At 33.7% G+C, this 22,548-nt stretch overlaps 1 protein-coding gene across 1 annotated transcript in view; it reads right to left on the bottom strand.

Moving 5' to 3' along the window:
* LOC127644518 (potassium/sodium hyperpolarization-activated cyclic nucleotide-gated channel 2-like) overlaps window positions 1-20,286 on the bottom strand; it is a 72,742-nt gene extending 52,456 nt beyond the window's left edge. The window contains exons 1-2 of the mRNA XM_052127712.1: window positions 19,490-20,286; window positions 16,348-16,771 (exon numbers count right to left, since the gene is read on the bottom strand). Coding sequence (XP_051983672.1) covers window positions 16,348-16,771; window positions 19,490-20,286 — 1,221 coding nt within the window. The remainder of the gene's footprint in view (window positions 1-16,347; window positions 16,772-19,489) is intronic.
* Window positions 20,287-22,548: the final 2,262 nt, after the last annotated feature.

Below are 22,548 nucleotides of genomic sequence, written 5' to 3'. Positions count from 1 at the left end.
ATATAATTCATAATATTTACATTCTCTATCATTTCAACGGAGCCTACATCCAAATCCTGACGAGAACCACATTTCCCATGTGTATAAAAAGACATTCAACAAGGACACAGTTAATGCCTAAAAGAACGTAAGTCCATATTTCTATTCTTCTAATTCATTGCATACAGTCCATTTACACCAACTTCATATGACTGTGCTGTTTTTGTTTATATCGCCTGTGCATGACAGGGAATTGACTATATAATAGGACACAGATCGTGCAATAACCGGAGAAGAACCTCAGAATTAAATTGAACTTGACCCCGTGCATTAGCGCTTCCCATGCACAATTTCACCAAACCCACATGCGCCTAGACTTAGTGCACGCTGGCACAACATTTTTTAAATATAATAAAAATAAATAAATAAATGATCCTTATAAATACATTTGCATGTAAGTTCTGATTGTTATCATCAATGTTGTACTGTTTAACTAATTACAAATAACACGTTATGCAATAAAATTATTTTTTGGAAGTACTGAGTAAAGTTTTTGAATGTACGCCACAATACTTATATTGTATATTATATAAAATATTACAATATTAGAAAATTGCATAATATGATTGTGGCAGGGTGGAGCCCGGGGCCGGGTCGTGATCCTACGCACCCGGTCCCGTATTAGGTTAATCAAGCCTCTGAGGTTTAAAGGCCGACTGCAGAGGATCGTGCGGGATGTCCGTCATGTGTGTTTATGTTGTCTTTTAAGTTTACCATTAAACTATTATTTATATCGTCAAGCCGGTTCTCGCCTCCTCCTTTCCATTGATCCCTTCACAATGATCAATTATTATAATAACTGTTTTACATTCTCTAATTGATTTATTTACTGACAAATACCATTTAAAATCTCTCCCGTCCCCATAACTTTGAAGCAGTGTATGTGACGTCTACATTGTAAATGTAATAATCAGTAAATCTGTCTACACTGCAAGCGATGCAGGATATAGCGGTTTAGCGGTTACATGCAAACTAATTTGGTGGGAAAACACTCGTCCACAGTCCACAGCTAATAAAGAGAAAACTATCTACCATACAAAACTATATGTAACATAATTTGCTACTTTCATTAGGAGTAATGCATTATTGTAATTATATTACTTTTTAAAGTAACATTTCCTTCTGTCCATCAGACAATACAAAAACACAGCGGGACACTTGCTACACGCCGTACGTACACTGTGAGCATCAGTTGGTTGGTTCAACTGAACATCCACCTCCAATCAATCACATTAAAGCAATAGTTCACACAAAAAAATTAAGTTCTGTAATCCTTTACTCAGCCTCAGGTTGTTCCAAACCTGTATGAGTTCATTTTGTTATGTGGAACACAAAAGGGGAACTTTCGAAGAATATCCTGGCAGCTCTTTTCCATGTGATAATAGAAAAAGGAACTGGGTTTGTCAAGCTTTAAAATGACAAAAAAATGCACTATATTTCAAGTCTTCTGAAGCCATACAGTAGCTTTGTGTGAAATGTTAGTTGTTATTCAGTGAAAATCTTCCTCTTAATGAGGAAAAATGTGTTCATTAAATCTTTTGGTATACTGCGTACTGTTATACTAGTGTAATACAGTATTTACTTAAAACTTTATACTAAAGTGGCCTACAACAGTTTGTTTTAACATTCATCTGACACAATTTATTTAATTAATGAAATACTAAACGTTTTGGGGGTTAAATCAGGTAAGTTAATTTTGGGTTAAAATATAAATCTGAAGTCATTCAATGCCTTTGTTAACCTTATTTACATGCATGGAGTTACATAGATTGCAGACTTTGGTTTGGCATAACAAAAAACATTTATAAATGCTTACGCAACAACTGTTGTCATTTTTTTTATTTATATGATTGACTCGAAAATCGTGACTTAAGTGAGTCTTTCAAGGGAGAATGTACTGTTCAGAACACATGATTATAAAGATAAAACAATTACAACAGAGCCCCGCAGCACGACATGTAATCAGACTACTAATCAACACATAAGTGAATCACTGAGTCACTTAACCCCAGTTTATATCACGCTGAGACAGCAAAATATTGCTAAACCCTCATGCACAAAATAAAATGACCATGTACTCTAAAAATAAAGATTGTGATTAGAAATAAAAAAGGATTTTAAAGTCTTATATCAGAGAACTTTTTAAATGACACAAAGAATTCTGAATTCTCTACTTCTTAAAAAAAAACATTTATGTACTGTTACTTTAAAAAAAAAAAAAAAAAAAAACAGAAGCCAATACACTAATCTGAAGAACCTATAACAACAGCAATATTTGTTTTAAATAACCATATAAAACATGCAGCTCAACTCAAGAATCTTAATTACTGTATCCAACATTTTTAATTCTATATATTCGGTGTCCCCAAACCCTACGCCCATTTTTATTGGTCAGACAAAGCAATAGATCTGCCCCAAACTCACGCCAATGTTGCCGTTTCAGGCTGAACAAACAGAGCCATTTTTAACTAGTTGCATAAATCCACTACACAAATAATTAAAAAACTTTATTCTAATAATATTACGACTTTACTCTAATAATATTATGATTTTACTCTAATAATCAGATCTTTACACTTTTCAATCAGATCTCTGCCTATCTCTCACAGAACAAGCTGCTGGATGACAATCAGTCAGGCTTCAAAAGTCGCTGAGACAGGCGAAAGCTGAATCCAGATCATCCGTTCTGATTCTGCTGGACCTTTCTGCTGCCTTTGACACAGTCAACCATCAGATCCTACTCTCCACCCTCTCTAAACTGGGCATCACTGGAACTGTGCTTGACTGGTTCAACTCTTATCTCTCAGAAAGGTCCTTTGAGGTAGCCTGGAGAGGGGAGGTATCCAAGCCACACCAGTTACTTACTGGGGTACCTCAGGGATCAGTGTTGGGCCACTTCTCTTCTCTATATACACAACATCACTGGGACCCATCATCCAGTCACATGGTTTCTCTTACCACTGCTACGCCGATGACACGCAACTCTACTTGTCTTTCCAGCCCAACAACACCACAGTGACCGCTCGAATCGCTGCCTGTCTGGCAGACATCTCAGCCTGGATGAAGGAACACCACCTGCAACTCAATCCAGCCAAGACCGAACTCCTTGTCTTTCCAGCCAACCCTGCTCTTGAACACAACATCACCGTGCAGCTGGGTCCAACTATAGTTTCACCTTCCAAAACGGTCAGAAATCTTGGGGTAACCATTGATGATGAGCTAAATTTCACAGACCACATTTCAAAGACTGCAAGATCATGTAGATTTACACTCTACAATATCAGGAAGATAAGACCCTTCCTCTCTGTACATGCCACACAACTGCTCGTTCAGTCCCTTGTCATAACTAGACTGGACTACTTTAACGCTCTCATTGCAGGCCTTCCTGCATCTGCTATTAGACCTCTCCAAATGATCCAGAATGCAGCAGCACGTCTGGTTTTTAATGAACCTAAGAGAGCACATCACCACTCTTTGTCTCTCTCCACTGGCTGCCGGTTCATGCACGTATTAAATTCAAGGCCCTGATGCTGGCATATAAAACAGTCACTGGGTCTGCTCCAGCATACCTAAAAACATTTATGCAGAGCTACATTCCCACCAGAAGCCTGCGGTCGGCTAAGGAACGTCGCCTTGTCATACCAAAACAAAGAGGCACCAAAACACTTTCCCGGACTTTCAGTTTCATCATACCACGGTGGTGGAATGACCTTCCCAACTCAATCCGGGAAGCTAACTCACTCTCTATCTTCAAAAAACGGCTAAAAACACATCTTTTCCAAAAGCACTTAACCAGTCACTAAAAAAAAAAAACATTTCTTGTTGCACTTAAATCTGTTTTGTATACTATTCTGATGATAGTGAAACTTTGCAATATGGCACTTTTGTACCACTGTCTCCCTAATATGATTCGCTTATGTTTTCCTCTTTTGTAAGTTGCTTTGGATAAAAGCGTCTGCCAAATGAATAAATGTAACTGTAAATGTAAATGTAATAACATTATGACATCACTCTCATAATATTGCAACTTTATTCTAATAATATTGCAACTTCATTCTAATAATATTATGATTTTACTCTAATAACATCATGACATCACTCTCATAATATTGCAACTTTACTCTAATAATATTGTGATTTTACTCTAATAACATTATGACAGCACTCTCATAATATTGCAACTTTACTCTAATAATATTGTGATTTTACTCTAATAACATTATGACAGCACTCTCATAATATTGCGACTTATTCTAATAATATTACGACTTTAATAATATTATGACTTTACTCTAATAACATTATGACATCACTCTCATAATATAGCAACTTTATTCTAATAATATTACAACTTTACTCTAATAACATTATGACATCACTCTCACAATATTGCAACTTTATTCTAATAATATTACAACTTTACTCTAATAACATTATGACATCACTCTCATAATATTGCGACTTTATTCTAATAATATTACGACTTTAATAACATTATGACATCACTCTCATAATATTGCAACTTTACTCTAATAATATTATGATTTTACTCTAATAACATTATGACATCACTCTCATAATATTGCAACTTTATTCTAATAATATTACGACTTTACTCTAATAATATTATGATTTTACTCTAATAACATTATGACATCACTCTCATAATATAGCAACTTTATTCTAATAATATTATGATTTTACTCTAATAACATTATGACATCACTCTCATAATATTGCGACTTTATTCTAATAATATTACGACTTTACTCTAATAACATTATGACATCACTCTCATAATATTGCAACTTTACTCTAATAATATTATGATTTTACTCTAATAACATTATGACATCACTCTCATAATATAGCAACTTTATTCTAATAATATTATGATTTTACTCTAATAACATTATGACATCACTCTCATAATATTGCGACTTTATTCTAATAATATTATGATTTTACTCTAATAACATTATGACATCACTCTCATAATATTGCAACTTTACTCTAATAATATTATGATTTTACTCTAATAACATTATGACATCACTCTCATAATATTGCGACTTTATTCTAATAATATTACGACCTCACTCTCATAATATTGCGACTTTATTCTAATAATATTACGACTTTACTCTAATAACATTATGACATCACTCTCATAATATTGCAACTTTACTCTAATAATATTATGATTTTACTCTAATAACATTATGACATCACTCTCATAATATTGCGACTTTATTCTAATAATATTACGACTTTACTCTAATAACATTATGACATCACTCTCATAATATTGCAACTTTACTCTAATAATATTACGATTTTACTCTAATAACATTATGACATCACTCTCATAATATTGCAACTTTACTCTAATAATATTATGATTTTACTCTAATAATATTATGATTTTACTCTAATAACATTATGACATCACTCTCATAATATAGCAACTTTATTCTAATAATATTACGATTTTACTCTAATAACATTATGACATCACTCTCATAATATTGCAACTTTACTCTAATAATATTACGATTTTACTCTAATAACATTATGACATCACTCTCATAATATTGCAACTTTACTCTAATAATATTATGATTTTACTCTAATAATATTATGATTTTACTCTAATAACATTATGACATCACTCTCATAATATAGCAACTTTATTCTAATAATATTACGACTTTACTCTAAAAACATTATGACATCACTCTCATAATATTGCAACTTTACTCTAATAATATTATGATTTTACTCTAATAATATTATGATTTTACTCTAATAACATTATGACATCACTCTCATAATATAGCAACTTTATTCTAATAATATTACGACTTTACTCTAATAACATTATGACATCACTCTCATAATATTGCAACTTTACTCTAATAATATTACGATTTTACTCTAATAACATTATGACATCACTCTCATAATATTGCAACTTTACTCTAATAATATTATGATTTTACTCTAATAATATTATGATTTTACTCTAATAACATTATGACATCACTCTCATAATATAGCAACTTTATTCTAATAATATTATGATTTTACTCTAATAACATTATGACATCACTCTCATAATATAGCAACTTTATTCTAATAATATTATGATTTTACTCTAATAACATCATGACATCACTCTCATAATATTGCAACTTTACTCTAATAATATTACGATTTTACTCTAATAACATTATGACATCACTCTCATAATATTGCAACTTTACTCTAATAATATTACGATTTTACTCTAATAACATTATGACATCACTCTCATAATATTGCAACTTTACTCTAATAATATTACGATTTTACTCTAATAACATTATGACATCACTCTCATAATATTGCAACTTTACTCTAATAATATTATGATTTTACTCTAATAATATTATGATTTTACTCTAATAACATTATGACATCACTCTCATAATATAGCAACTTTATTCTAATAATATTATGATTTTACTCTAATAACATTATGACATCACTCTCATAATATAGCAACTTTATTCTAATAATATTATGATTTTACTCTAATAACATTATGACATCACTCTCATAATATAGCAACTTTATTCTAATAATATTATGATTTTACTCTAATAACATTATGACATCACTCTCATAATATTGCGACTTTATTCTAATAATATTACGACTTTACTCTAATAACATTATGACATCACTCTCATAATATTGCAACTTTACTCTAATAATATTATGATTTTACTCTAATAACATTATGACATCACTCTCATAATATTGCAACTTTATTCTAATAATATTACTTGACATCACTCTCATAATATTGCGACTTTATTCTAATAATATTATGACTTTACTCTAATAACATTATGACATCACTCTCATAATATTGCAACTTTACTCTAATAATATTATGATTTTACTCTAATAACATTATGACATCACTCTCATAATATTGCGACTTTATTCTAATAATATTACGACTTTACTCTAATAACATTATGACATCACTCTCATAATATTGCAACTTTACTCTAATAATATTATGATTTTACTCTAATAATATTATGATTTTACTCTAATAACATTATGACATCACTCTCATAATATTGCAACTTTACTCTAATAATATTATGATTTTACTCTAATAATATTATGATTTTACTCTAATAACATTATGACATCACTCTCATAATATAGCAACTTTATTCTAATAATATTATGATTTTACTCTAATAACATCATGACATCACTCTCATAATATAGCAACTTTATTCTAATAATATTGCAACTTAACTCTAATAACATCATGACATCACTCTCATAATATTGCAACTTTATTCTAATAATATTGCAACTTAACTCTAATAACATTATGACATCACTCTCATAATATTGCAACTTTATTCTAATAATATTACGACTTTAATAATATTAAGATTTTACTCTAATAACATTATGACATCACTCTCATAATATTGCAACTTTATTCTAATAATATTGCAACTTAACTCTAATAATATTATGATTTTACTCTAATAACATTATGGCATCACTCTCATAATATAGCAACTTTATTCTAATAATATTGCAACTTTACTCTAATAATATTATGATTTTACTCTAATAACATTATGACATCACTCTCATAATATTGCAACTTTATTCTAATAATATTATGATTTTACTCTAATAACATTATGACATCACTCTCATAATATAGCAACTTTATTCTAATAATATTGCAACTTTACTCTAATAATATTATGATTTTACTCTAATAACATTATGACATCACTCTCATAATATAGCAACTTTATTCTAATAATATTGCAACTTTATTCTAATAATATTATGATTTTACTCTAATAACATTATGGCATCACTCTCATAATATAGCAACTTTATTCTAATAATATTGCAACTTTACTCTAATAATATTATGATTTTACTCTAATAACATTATGACATCACTCTCATAATATTGCAACTTTATTCTAATAATATTGCAACTTAACTCTAATAATATTATGATTTTACTCTAATAACATTATGGCATCACTCTCATAATATAGCAACTTTATTCTAATAATATTGCAACTTTACTCTAATAATATTATGATTTTACTCTAATAACATTATGACATCACTCTCATAATATAGCAACTTTATTCTAATAATATTGCAAATTTACTCTAATAATATTATGATTTTACTCTAATAACATTATGACATCACTCTCATAATATAGCAACTCTATTCTAATAATATTATGATTTTACTCTAATAACATTATGACATCACTCTCATAATATTGCAACTTTATTCTAATAATATTGCAACTTAACTAATAACATTATGACATCACTCTCATAATATTGCAACTTTATTCTAATAATATTATGATTTTACTCTAATAACATTATGACATCACTCTCATAATATTGCAACTTTATTCTAATAATATTGCAACTTAACTCTAATAATATTATGATTTTACTCTAATAAAATTATGACATCACTCTCATAATATTGCAACTTTATTCTAATAATATTATGATTTTACTCTAATAACATCATGACATCACTCTCATAATATTGCAACTTTATTCTAATAATATTACGACTTTACTCTAATAACATTATGACATCACTCTCATAATATTGCAACTTTATTCTAATAATATTACAACTTTACTCTAATAACATTATGACATCACTCTCATAATATTGCAACTTTATTCTAATAATATTACGACTTTACTCTAATAACATTATGACATCACTCTCATAATATTGCAACTTTATTCTAATAATATTACGACTTTAATAATATTATGATTTTACTCTAATAACATTATGACATCACTCTCATAATATTGCAACTTTATTCTAATAATATTACGACTTTACTCTAATAACATTATGACATCACTCTCATAATATAGCAACTTTATTCTAATAATATTACGACTTTAATAATATTATGATTTTACTCTAATAACATTATGACATCACTCTCATAATATTGCAACTTTATTCTAAAAATATTGCAACTTCAACTTTATTCTAAAGATATTGCAACTTTATTCTAATAATATTGCAACTTTATTCTAAAAGATATTGCAACTTTATTCTAATAATATTGCAACTTTATTCTAATAATATTGCAACTTTATTCTAAAAATATTGCAACTTTACTCTAATAATATTATGATTTTACTCTAGTAACATTATGACATCACTCTCATATTATTGCAAATTTATTCTAATAATATTATGATTTTACTCTAATAACATTATGACATCACTCTCATAATATAGCAACTTTATTCTAATAATATTGCAACTTAACTCTAATAATATTATGATTTTACTCTAATAACATCATGACATCACTCTCATAATATTGCAACTTTATTCTAATAATATTATGATTTTACTCTAATAACATCATGACATCACTCTCATAATATTGCAACTTTACTCTAATAATATTGTGATTTTACTCTAATAACATTATGACATCACTCTCATAATATTGCAACTTAACTCTAATAATATTATGATTTTACTCTAATAACATCATGACATCACTCTCATAATATTGCAACTTTATTCTAATAATATTATGATTTTACTCTAATAACATCATGACATCACTCTCATAATATTGCAAATTTATTCTAATAATATTGCAACTTTATTCTAAAAATATTGCAACTTTACTCTAATAACATTATGACATCACTCTCATAATATTGCAAATTTATTCTAATAATATTACGACTTAACTCTAATAACATTATGACATCACTCTCACTGAAATGCCATCATACTATCAAACCCTGGTTACTGAGGTTATTTACCACAACAATAATTCAAGAATGCGCTTTAAGGATGTACAACAGGGCTGCATGCATGCAATCAGTGGTGTACTTGAGTCATGTATGTTTCTAGCCTTAGTATACTTACAGACTGCTCTGTAAGTATACTTTTTTTTTGTAAGTTTGTTCAAGTCTCTTTTGTTGATAATAGTAAAAGTAAAAAATTTGAACATTTAGGCAAAGGCTAAACTATGCAGTTGTTTTAGAAGAGGAGGTCATGTACAGGAAAGGAGAGCTCTATGTTTTTAGATTGTTGTTGAGTTCTCCCCTGTGCATGTTGTGAATATAAATGCATCACACTTTTTTGAAAATGCTAGAACACCGTGTCTCACCTTTACTGCGGTACCCTACAGTAGCTGAACAGAAAGCTAACAAGGCAGGCTCTGTACAGCAATGGTCTAATAGCGTATTGCAGGCAAATAACCAATCACGACCTCATAATTATGCAAAGTAGCCACACTTGAGTGCACCACCATGACCCACCTGATCCAGCTGTTGTATCTTAATTGATAAAAGACAGTTATTAACAATACATTAACACGATCAATCTACAGGGATCAAGAGATCAATACAAATTATGTCATTTACTCATTCTCATTTTTTACACCAAATTACACTTTTTGAAGAATATATACGTAGCTCTTTTCCATACTACATCTGTCAAGCTCAAAAAGGGACAAAACAGCACCATAAAGTAGTCCATATGACTCATGCACAATAGTGTAAGTGCTCTGAAGCCATTCAATAATAGTTGCTTTGTTTATTTCGTTCAAAGATCTCCTTTTGTGTTCCATATCAAAACAGGACACAACTTTGGAACAGCACAAAGGTGAGTAAATAATGACAGAATGTTTATTTTTGGGTGAACTGTTTCTTTAATGAATTAAAATTAAATGTATTTCCACTGGAAAACCTTGCTTTTCTTGTAATTGAAAAATGCCCCAAAGAAAAAGACCCTTTATGTTTTGTTCTTTTTAATGGGCAGTCAATAATCATGCTGAAATAATTAAACGATAATTAAGCAAATTATTAAGGGATTTAAGTGCCACAGAGCACTCAATGTTAATTACAACCCGTTCTTTTCTTGTAACAAATTAATTTGGTGCTTGAGGTCTTTATTTTCATTCTCTGTAAGAACATTCGCTTCCATAACATCTGGGTGATACATTACAGATATACCTGTAGTGGATATATATCTACATATCTGCCCTAGAGTAGGGCTGAAACAATTCGTTGACATTGTCGACAAAAAAACGTAATTGTCGACTAGTCATTTGATCTCATTTAACGTAACGTGATCACATGAAACTCGAATGATGAGAGCAGCACTGCAGTTCTGACTGAGGAGAGGAAGAATAACACAGATCACAGTCCAGACGCACTCTAAACTTTCCAAACAGCTTCAGGTGATGCAGATCACAAAGTATGAAGGATTTATAATGCAAAAATACAAAATAAGTCAATACAGAAGCACTCTCGTTGTGGAATATGTGGAGCTGGTGCTCTTTAAAGGAAACCCCCCAGTGTACCACCTTAAATGAAGTTATATTTAAGCTTTATTAAAGTTAAAAAATATGGAAGCAGGTCATGTAAATAACTACAAACTCGAAACTGGCATTTCTCTGTGCAGTCAGCGCCTCTACTATGAATTGCACGAATGTCCCGATCTGAGGGGGAGAGAGGCACACTCTGGTGCGGGGACGCTCATCCCTCGAGCACATACGCTTAATGCAGCTAGACTGTAACATGATGGCTTGTGTCATTCATTTCTTATCGTGTAGAACATTGGCAATACGCAGTTTTATAACAATACTTTATTAATAAGAGAGAGTTTGTTTTTTTGTGAGTTAAAGATGGATTGAAGTGAACAGAAAGGTGAGAGAGAGGGCAGTCTTCGCCCTATTATACACTGCAACAAAATATTTTTTTATTTGTTTTAAAAACGATGAATTCACCTGAGAAGCAGCTTATAAGATATTTAGACTTGCTTTTAGAGAATAGATCTTGAATATAAGTATATTTTGTCTTTACTGCACTTCAGAAGAATAACCAAGTGAAAAAATACACTTTTATTTAAGATACATTCTCTTAATGATCATAAATTCATCTTGTTTTAAGGATTTTTAGACAATTTTAATGGAAAACAAGACAAAAACAGGATTTTTTGAATTTACTGAATTAAATTCAGTAAAAGTCATTTAAAGGTATTTTTAAAAGATGATTTTGTCCTCTTTATTGTTAGTAAGCACGTTTAATACAACCTTTTAAGTTGGGCACAAGCTGAATAATCGGTTAAGAGCTAATGATTAATCATTGCAATAATCGTCGAATAATCGTTCTAATAAGCATTAGATTAATCGATTATCAAAATATTTGTTAGTTGCAGCCAGGGCTGGACTGGGAAGAGAAATCGGCCCGGGATTTTACATGGCAAATGCCCAAAACTTGTTGAACGTTTTGTGGTCCATTCTGCATAACGCGGCGGCTCATTTTAGATTATCGCGGCCCATTTGGCACATTTCACAGCCGACATACCGGCCCCGTCAGTTCTTCCGACGGCCAGTCCACCCATGATCAGCCCCAAAATGCGTCGGCCCACCGGGGAAATGCCCGGTATGCCAGATTATCAGTCAGCCCTGGTTGCTGCCCTACCCTAGAGCTCTAATAATCACGAGTCACTAAATAACAAATGCATTAAAATCACTGCAGTATCCACAACATTGCTTGATTTTATATCATAAGAGAAAATCCCCACGTCCAGTATATAATGTGAATATTCTATACAGTATATAGCCCAGCCCTGGCTTTCCTGCATGGTGACGTCCAGCCAAGAGAACCTATTGACTGACAGTGTCTTAGACACAGTGCTTTAATTAGTGAGAGAAGTGTGAACCTCCCATTTTTAAGACTCGTTAGACATCTGCCTGGACCTTTTTCGGGGCCATGACAAGAGAACCGTCAACACCTTTTTGTCTGTGTTAAACACACCATCTGCTATCTGCAGGGTCTGCAGTCATAGCAAAGAAAAATCACAAATGAACTTTCTTTAATATCTCAATTCTTTCTCCTAAAAAGCAATAGATCAAATGGGAGACTTTTTTTCCCAAGAGCAAATGATCTGAGCTACGTTTCCAAATTAATTTTAGCACTATGTTCTTACTGTGTGTCTAATTTGTGTCTATTTTAGGACACACATCTAACACAAAGTTGACACTTAAATAAAACATAACATAAAACATAGCTGAGAACTCCAGTACATCTGCTGAGCTCCAAAACAACAACATCTGAGCCAGAAAATGTTGGCCTACTGGGCCCCGTTCAACTGGCACATCTCCACAACCTTCATGCCCTCTACCTCTAATACGCATGTATAAACATCCACATTCAATTTGTGCCCATCAGGAGAATAACCCCAACCTTCCCTGACACTCACATTCATATTTCGTCACATTTTACACAGAGCATGCTGAGTTCATGCTGGAATCCAGTATAGTTAGCTTTTGAATGCATGAACGTGGTTATGTAATGCACCTCATTCGTTAAAACATGGTTTAAATATTTAAAATGCTAAAGGAAAATAAGACAAAATAAATATTATAATAGTGATTACGTGCATACTAAGAAGAATAATACAAAAACTACTGGGTAGATATGTAGCGTTATGTATAAACATGCAGTGATGGGATATACAGTATATAGGGCGATTTGTGTATATGTGAAGTGATGGGGTATATATGGACCTCTGTGTGTGTATATATATATGAAGTGATGGGGTATATACTGTATGGACCTCTGTGTGTGTATATATATATATATGAAGTGATGGGGTATATATGGACCTCTGTGTATGTATATATATATATGAACAGATGGGGTATATATGGACCTCTGTGTATGTATATATATATATATATATGAACAGATGGGGTATATATGGACCTCTGTGTATGTATATATATATATATATGAACAGATGGGGTATATATGGACCTCTGTGTATGTATATATGAATTGATGGGGTATATATAGACCTCTGTGTATATATATATGAACAGATGGGGTATATATGGACCTCTGTGTATGTATATATGAATTGATGGGGTATATATAGACCTCTGTGTATATATATATATGAACAGATGGGGTATATATGGACCTCTGTGTATGTATATATGAATTGATGGGGTATATATAGACCTCTGTGTATATATATATGAACAGATGGGGTATATATGGACCTCTGTGTATGTATATATGAATTGATTGGGTATATATGGAGCTTTGTGTATATATCAAGTTATGGTGTAATCATAATATGGAGCTTTGTGCATATATATGAAGTGATGGGGTATATTTAAATATGGACCTCTGTGTATATATATATATATATATATATATATATATATATATATATATATATATATATATATGAAGTGATCGGGTATATATGGACCTCTGTGTATGTATATATGAATTGATGGGGTATATATGGACCTCTGAGTACGTATATATGAATTGATGGGGTATATATAAATATGGACCTCTGTGTGTATATATATATATGAAGTGATCGGGTATATATGGACCTCTGTGTATGTATATATGAATTGATGGGGTATATATAGACCTCTGTGTATATATATATGAACAGATGGGGTATATATGGACCTCTGTGTATGTATATATGAATTGATTGGGTATATATGGAGCTTTGTGTATATATCAAGTTATGGTGTAATCAGAATATGGAGCTTTGTGCATATATATGAAGTGATGGGGTATATATAAATATGGACCTCTGTGTATATATATATATATATGAAGTGATCGGGTATATATAAATATGGACCTCTGTGTATATATATATATATATATATATATATGAAGTGATGGGGTATATATAAATATGGACCTCTGTGTATATATATATATATATATATATATATATATATATATATATATATATATATGAAGTGATGGTGTATTTATGGACCTCTGTGTATATATATATGAATTGATGGGGTATATATAGTGCTTTGTGTATATATCAAGTTATGGTGTAATCTGTATATGGAGCTTTGTGAATATATGAAGTGATGGGGATATGTGAAGTGATGTGGTATACATAGATCTCAGTGGATATTTGAAGTGATGGGGTATATATAGAGCTTTGCACATATATATGAAGCTTTGGGGTATACATGGACCTCTGTGTATTTATGAAATGATGGGGTATACAGTATATGGAGCTTTGTGAATATATGAAGTGATGGGGATGTTTGGAGCTTTATGTATATATGAAGTGATGGGGAGTATATGGACCTTTGTATATATACAAAGTGATGACGTATAGAGCTTTATGTATACAGTACATGCAGTGATGGGGTATATTCGGATCTTTGTGTATATATGAAGTGTATATATATAGAGCTTTGTGTATAAATACAGTAATGGGGTATACAGTATGTGGAGCATTGTGTATATATAAAGTGATGGGGATATATGGAGCTTTGTGTATATACAGTACTGTATGAAGTGTATATTGGATCTTTGTGTACAGTATATGCAAAATGATGAGGTATACACAGTATATGAATCTTCATGAATACATGCAGTCATGGGGTACATTCAGACCTTTGTGTATATATGAAGTGATGGGGATATATGGACCTCTGTGTATATATGAAGTGATGGGGAATATATGGACCTCTGTGTATATGTGAAGTGATGGGGATATATGGACCTCTGTGTATATATGAAGTGATTGGGTATATAGGGACCTCAATGTATATACGAAGTGATGGGGTATATATGGAGCTTTGTGTATATACACAGTGATGACATACTGTATATATGGAGATTTATGTATACAGTGCATGTATAAATGGACCTTTGTGTATATACAAAGTGATGAGGTATACTGTGTATGGACCTCTGTGTATATATGAAGCAATGGGCAATATATACCTTTGTGTATATAAGATGTGATGGTGTATATATGGATATTTGTGTATATATGTAGTGATGGTGTATACGGTGTATGGAGATGTGTTTATAAATGTAGTGATGTGGTATATAATGTAGATATACACATACTACATTTAATAGGGTATAAATGGAAATTTGCCCATATGCAATTAATGAAAGGCTATATACTGTATGGAGCTCTGTATAAATGCAGATGATGGAATATATACTGTACAAAGCTTACACTTGCACTAGATGGGGTTCAAATGTAGTTTCATGTATATGCAGATGATGGGGTATATTTGGAACTTTGTGAATATGCACAAGGTGGTGTATACAGTACATAGTTTCACATGAATGCAGTAGTTAGGGTTTTTGGAGATTGTATAGAATATGTGGTATATTAGAGAGGTGTGTGTTGACGTACCTCTTCCCATTGGTGAATGTAGCGGATTAGCCGAGAAAGCCGCAGTAGCCTCAGCAAACTCAGGATCTTAGTGAATCGCACAATCCTTAGAGCACGCGCCGTCTTATACACCTCTGAGTCTATGCCCTGTTCCACAATCAGGAAGATATAATCCACCGGGATGGATGAGATCAAGTCTACCACAAACCAGGTCCTCAGGTACTTCTTTTTGATGGTTTTAGGGTCCAGAATGATGTCAGAATTGTCCTCGATAATGATACCCGTGCGAAAGTTCAGCACCAGGTCCATGAGGAAGAATGTATCAGAGAATACGTTGAAAATGATCCACGGCGTGGAAGTCTCCTCTTTAAAGAAGGTGATACCGACAGGAATAATAATCAGGTTGCCGACCATGAAGAGAAGCATGGTGAAATCCCAGTAGAACCTACAACAGCCATACAGAAAGAGAGACAGGAAAGAAATGGGCCTTTCAAATGTGAAATTATCAACTGATGGTCATTTTTAACCAACACCCATCCATTCAGTTAAATTCAAATTATTTGTATAGTTTTCACAATAGGCCTATATAATGTTCCTAATCAGTTTAACCCCTGGAATACCGGATTCTGTGCAGTGTGCACTGTCTGTATACTACGAATTACTTCAAATGTAGTAGGTCATCCTTTATTTTATGTATTCAGAAAATGTGCATCCTGTATACCTCAGAAATCCTAATAGTATGGTAGTATACTGCTTCAAACAGAGCTGTAGTTTCATACTGCACATTATCCAGGTTTTCCATGCATACTGAGAATGTGTTCACTGTATACAGTACTAAATACTGCAGAAAGCAGAAGAGCAGTATAGTATGCTATTCCAAACATAGACATAGTTGCATATTGCAAATCATCCAGGTATTCCAGCATACTTAAAATGTGCATACTGTGCATAGTATAATTAGCCTACTAAATACTGCAGAAATTGTAAGAGTAGTATGGTAATATGCAATTTCAAACAGAGCCTTAATTGTTTACTTTGTCATACAGGTAATATTTTCTGTAAAGCTGCTTTGAAACGATGTGTGTTGTGAAAAGCGCTATACATATAAAAGTGACTTGCATACTGTTCACTGTATACATACTATATAATGCAGAAATTGTAAGAGTAGTATGGCTATGGCAGTATGCTATTCCAAAAATAGCCATATTCGAACATACTGTACATCATCCAGGCATTCCATGCATATAAAAACAAATGTTACTAGTGTGCGCATATATCACAGTGCAGAAATAAGAATTGTATGATAGATAGTATGCTATTCTTCACATAGGCTTAGTTGCATATCATCCATGTATTCCATGCATACTGAAAATGTGCATACGGTTCATAGTATAAATTGTTTTCTGCAAAACCTGCATGCTTATTATTGGTAGTATGCCATTTATTTCATGCTTTGTATTCCAAAAACAATCACTTAAAGCACCTTTAATTCAACAATGTGGTGTAGACATGGATGGCCATAATTGCCTCTCTAAATTATTAATATTGAAAGGGAGATTGTTGCAAGCTTTACAAGACCCCTGATATGTGAGAGTCTCACACGGTTAGGTCAATTCCTGAGGGTCTGGAATGCATGTCTGCGCGTGTGGAGCGGAAGTGATCTGTTTCCACGTGGTGCTGCTTGCAGTCGCGCGCGTGTACAACTCAAGGTCACAGCAGCGCGCGTTGAAGTGCATGCTGACTCATAACTGGAGACTGATGCAACTCATGCAAAATGGCAGAAGTTTGTTTTCGCTTGGTTTGCATGGCTGAACGTCTTTAAAAAGCTCCGAGGGAATGTGAAATAGCAGATTACATTTTCACGGAGACAACGCAAAATGATGAGAATATTGGCATGTTATTGCATGGCATGTTTGAACGCAGAGATTGCATGCACATTTTTATAGTCAACGATATTGATATGCAGATATTAGTTTAAAACATTTTGGTCTACTTTAGACGTGATCTAAACTGCTGTCCGCTTTGTATGGTGCTGAAATGACGTACTTCGTCTGAGAACCCAGACTAGTTCCCTAAACAGAGAGTTAGACAGTTCTGCCCACGCTTGAAGTGCATGTACTGAGTGTATACACTGTGTTTCAATTATTCAATATTTTAAAGACTATCAGAAATTAATAAAGAAAAATAATAAATGACAATGAGGCAATCTGACTATCAAAATAAATGTGATTTTCTCAAACTTAGCATATATTGCGAATAAGTCAATATTTGCAATTTAGTCTTTATAATCTATGATAACATCTATCACAAGCTATCTCAGCATGATATCTGCTGGACAGAAAATTGCTTATGTGCCACAATCTGTATGATATGAGGCACAATTTTGCTGCATTCTGTTTTTAGAAGATATATTGCCTGGTCAGTGTACATTATACTATAACATCCCTAAATGCATTCTCTTGTGTGAGCATATGATGATTGTGTCTTTATTTGTTGGACAAAATTGTCTTTGGGGCCCAAAAGTCTCTCTCAGAAATAAAGGTACTGTGAAATGTATAACACCCCTCAAGGGGACCTTTTCTGTACCTCTAGTAAAAATAAATATGTCATATTGGGAGTTAATGAAAATGTGTCCATTTAGCATTTTACTGATTTAATTCAAGTTTTTAATTAAATATTATATTATCAAATTGACCATTTGAGTGGAACGTTGCATTGAAACATTTGCATGCATTTGAGAATATCTTCGTATTTGGTATGTCTTTATTTGCATTAATGACAGCATGCAATCGAGCTGGTTTGGACTCCACAAGTTTGAGCAAAACCTGCTGATCAATGTTATCCAGCATCAATGGAAGCAAGAATATCTGACCATCTGTGCAAATCCTTTAACATGTTCAGTACCACAAATAGTGCAGAATCTTAAATATGTCTTATTCATATCATGTTACAATGTCACATAATCCTAACCCTTTGCTTATTTTCAGGTTTAGATTAACCAAAATTCTGTCTTCAGACTTTGGGGCCTCCAAAGTGCTGTAAATGTTCGTACTGCCTTTCTCATGCATCCTAAAGGAGCACTTTTGGACATAAGTGATGAAATATTCTCATGCAAAATCGCAAAACTTTATGCAAAAACTTGCATGCACCCTTTAGCTCTTACCTGAAGTCACTGTAGGGGTGAATGATCCAGTTGCCCGCCGATTTCACCCGTTCTTGCTCCTTCTCCACCGCTTTCTGACTCCCGTACATGCGTAAGGAGAATTTATTGACCCCGGGCTGAAGCATGCTGCTGAACTGCCGCTGCATGAAGCTCGCCTGGCTGTCCCGGGTCTCACTATCCTCGGCCCCGATCTGGGAAGCATCCTCGGATTTGATAAATGTCAACGAGTTCCTGGGCTGCTGGGTGCCGTGGATGGAGGAAGAAGCTTTCCGACTCGGCGCGTTGGAAAAGGACACTTTCGAGTCCTTCTTCTCCGGAACACCGGTGGACATGGGGGTCGCACTGGGGTTTGACGCGTCCTGCCCCTGAGTTAGGGCTCCGATTCCGTCCATGCTGGACGTTGAATTGCAAGCAGCCCGTTTACTCCCGTCCGTCTTGGACATGATGGACCGGAGACTCCCCGTGCCGGAGTCACGCCTGCATTCCCCGTTTTTGTTGCATTTCATGCTGGAAAGCGGTGCCGAGGTGTTGCCGTCACCGACACCTGCAACATTACAAGTCTCCACCTCTACGGTAGACGCTCGACCTCCTCCTCCGCTTCGACCCGCCGCAGCAGCATCAGCACCCGGGCGCGCATCTGTGGAAGTGGACTGCTCGTGGTGCGCGGAGCTCCTCCGTGACGCGGCTCCCCCTCCTGGCGCGCAGTGTTTATTCTGAATGCAACTCCCACCCCCGACTCTCCTCAGACGAGGATGTTGAAACTTGGACTCTTCCTCCCCACCATCCGCCTCATCCATGGCGACGTGATTGGGTTTCAAGTCCGGCCCGGCGGCATCGGAGTGGGACTCCAGGCAACTCTTGGAGGTGCAGTTGCGCACAGGTGTGCTGCTGCTGTGGGCAGCATTCTTTGTCATGGCAACATCCTCATTCCGGTCCATGTCATTCACTGTATCAGCTTTGGCCTGGAATTATCTTTGCGGGAAACCAATCAGTGATAGCAGCGGTGATGGTGAGAGGGAGAGAGGGAGAGAGAGAGAGAGAGAGAGAGAGAGAGAGAGAGAGAGAGAGAGAGAGAGAGAGAGAGAGAGAGAGACCTACGTGACTTTTTTGCAAACAAAACGAAACATCTCTGTTTATTAACTATTTACTGGTTCAGTCTATGAGTGCTAGTCATTTTTGTAAGAGTTTAAATAATGGCTTTAAGTGTTAATTATTTGCCTTGTGCCATTTCAAGCGAAATTAAAACACTATTTAAAACTGTAACTGTAAAAGTAACAGGGTTGACAATTTAAGATATTTTACTAACCTTAATCAGTTGACGTTGGAAATACAAGGCTATAGGGCCAGGCCCAAAAAAAAGGAAAAATAATTAAATATATTGGTAAAAATAGATTGGATGTCCCCTTAAAAATGCATTGTGACATAGCAGTAAAAGTTGTTTTCTATTCATTGTTAAAGGAATATTCTGTGTTCAACACAAGTTAAGTTTAATCAACAGTATATGTGGGCCAAAGTTGACATTTCGACTCATCCCTCCTTTTCTTTAAGATATGTTCCAGTAAGACACTTACAATGGAAGTGAATGGGGCCAATCCATTAAATACTCACTGTTTCAAAAGTAAAGCCACAAGACATAAACAATATGTGTGTAAACATGATTTGAGTGTGATAAAATCGCTTAGCCTATGACCTTTTCTGAGTAAAGTTAGAGCCAATTTGACAACTTTGTTGCCATGATGACGTAATGCAACAAACCAGGCTGTAATCCTACAAAAATTACAATTTAAACCACTTTACTGCTCAAATATTACACTTGTTTTAATAGAAGAATTAATGTAAGTGCTTTTATAAAATTATAAACTTCACATTTCTGTCTTTAAACCCTCCATATGTTATCCCATTGACTTCTATTGTAAGTGTCTCACTGTAACCTCCATTTTTGCTTTTTTTGTTTTGTTTTTAAGAAAAGAAGTGACGAGTCGAAAGGAATTTTTGTGGAAACCAACATTATACCACAAATGCTGCAGATTGAACCTGGAATAGTCCTAGAAAGTCCACAATTGGTTAATGATGTAAACAAAAGGCACCCATTTTGTTTATTGACTCAAGATATAAATGTGCTAGCTTATGATCAATAAATGAATAAAAAATGCCACCAGGTACAAAACAAATGACTTCAGTATTTAGTGGGCATACATACTGGTGTCACATAAGCAACCTCGCATTTTTCTGTTCATTTTCTAAAAAGGCAGATGCCGTCATGGCATAATGATGTCATTGAGCTGGCAGAGGGTGACCGTTTCAGAAGTCCAATCAGACTGCAGTGTGCCGCCCCCTACTGGCGCGCAGACTAAAGTACAGCAACTCATTATCAAGCGTTTTGGACAACCTCTGGGGTCACTCATCTCTAAAGACCTGTTGAACGCCCTCAGAAACCATAAGAAACAAATAAACTCTGCTTTTGAGAACAAAATGACCTTTCCACCCCTGTCTGTCTTCATTGGACCTCGTGCTTTTTTTGTTTACATCAAGCATAGTATCAAGTGTCTTTGATGTCATAAACATCCTTCCTCTTATAAAGTGCATTCATAAAATACAGTGGGGTCAAAAAGTCTGAGACCACAGTGGAAACACTTTCCTTTTGCATTATTTTCTAACTGTTTTCAACATTTTCAATGCATTATTTTCAACACGTTTCTTCTTCCTCATCATCTTCTTCTTCCTCCATCCATGATCCGGATATTTGACTTGGTACAGGTTTTATGCCAGTGGCTGGGGGACTCTCACTCACAGAATATAAAACGTTTAATTACTGACTGTGTAATCATTATAAAAGTTTGAGTGTAAAGATGAAAAACCGAACAAAACCTGAAGATCATGTTATCCAGCATGAATTGAGAATGTTCCGATGAGCATCTTTAGTGCTTCAATGAAAGCAAGGAAATATTTTGCATAAAGGGGTTAACATGCTCAATGTCACACATTTGCGTAAATGCATGGGTATTTTGCCAAATATAATTACATACTCAGGTCTTTAGAGACACGACACATACTGTATA

The sequence above is a fragment of the Xyrauchen texanus genome, chromosome 6, assembly GCF_025860055.1.
Source record: "Xyrauchen texanus isolate HMW12.3.18 chromosome 6, RBS_HiC_50CHRs, whole genome shotgun sequence".
Lineage (NCBI taxonomy): Eukaryota > Metazoa > Chordata > Actinopteri > Cypriniformes > Catostomidae > Xyrauchen > Xyrauchen texanus.
The sequence above is the reverse complement of the archived record's forward strand: the minus strand, read 5'-3'. Positions and strand labels throughout refer to the sequence as shown.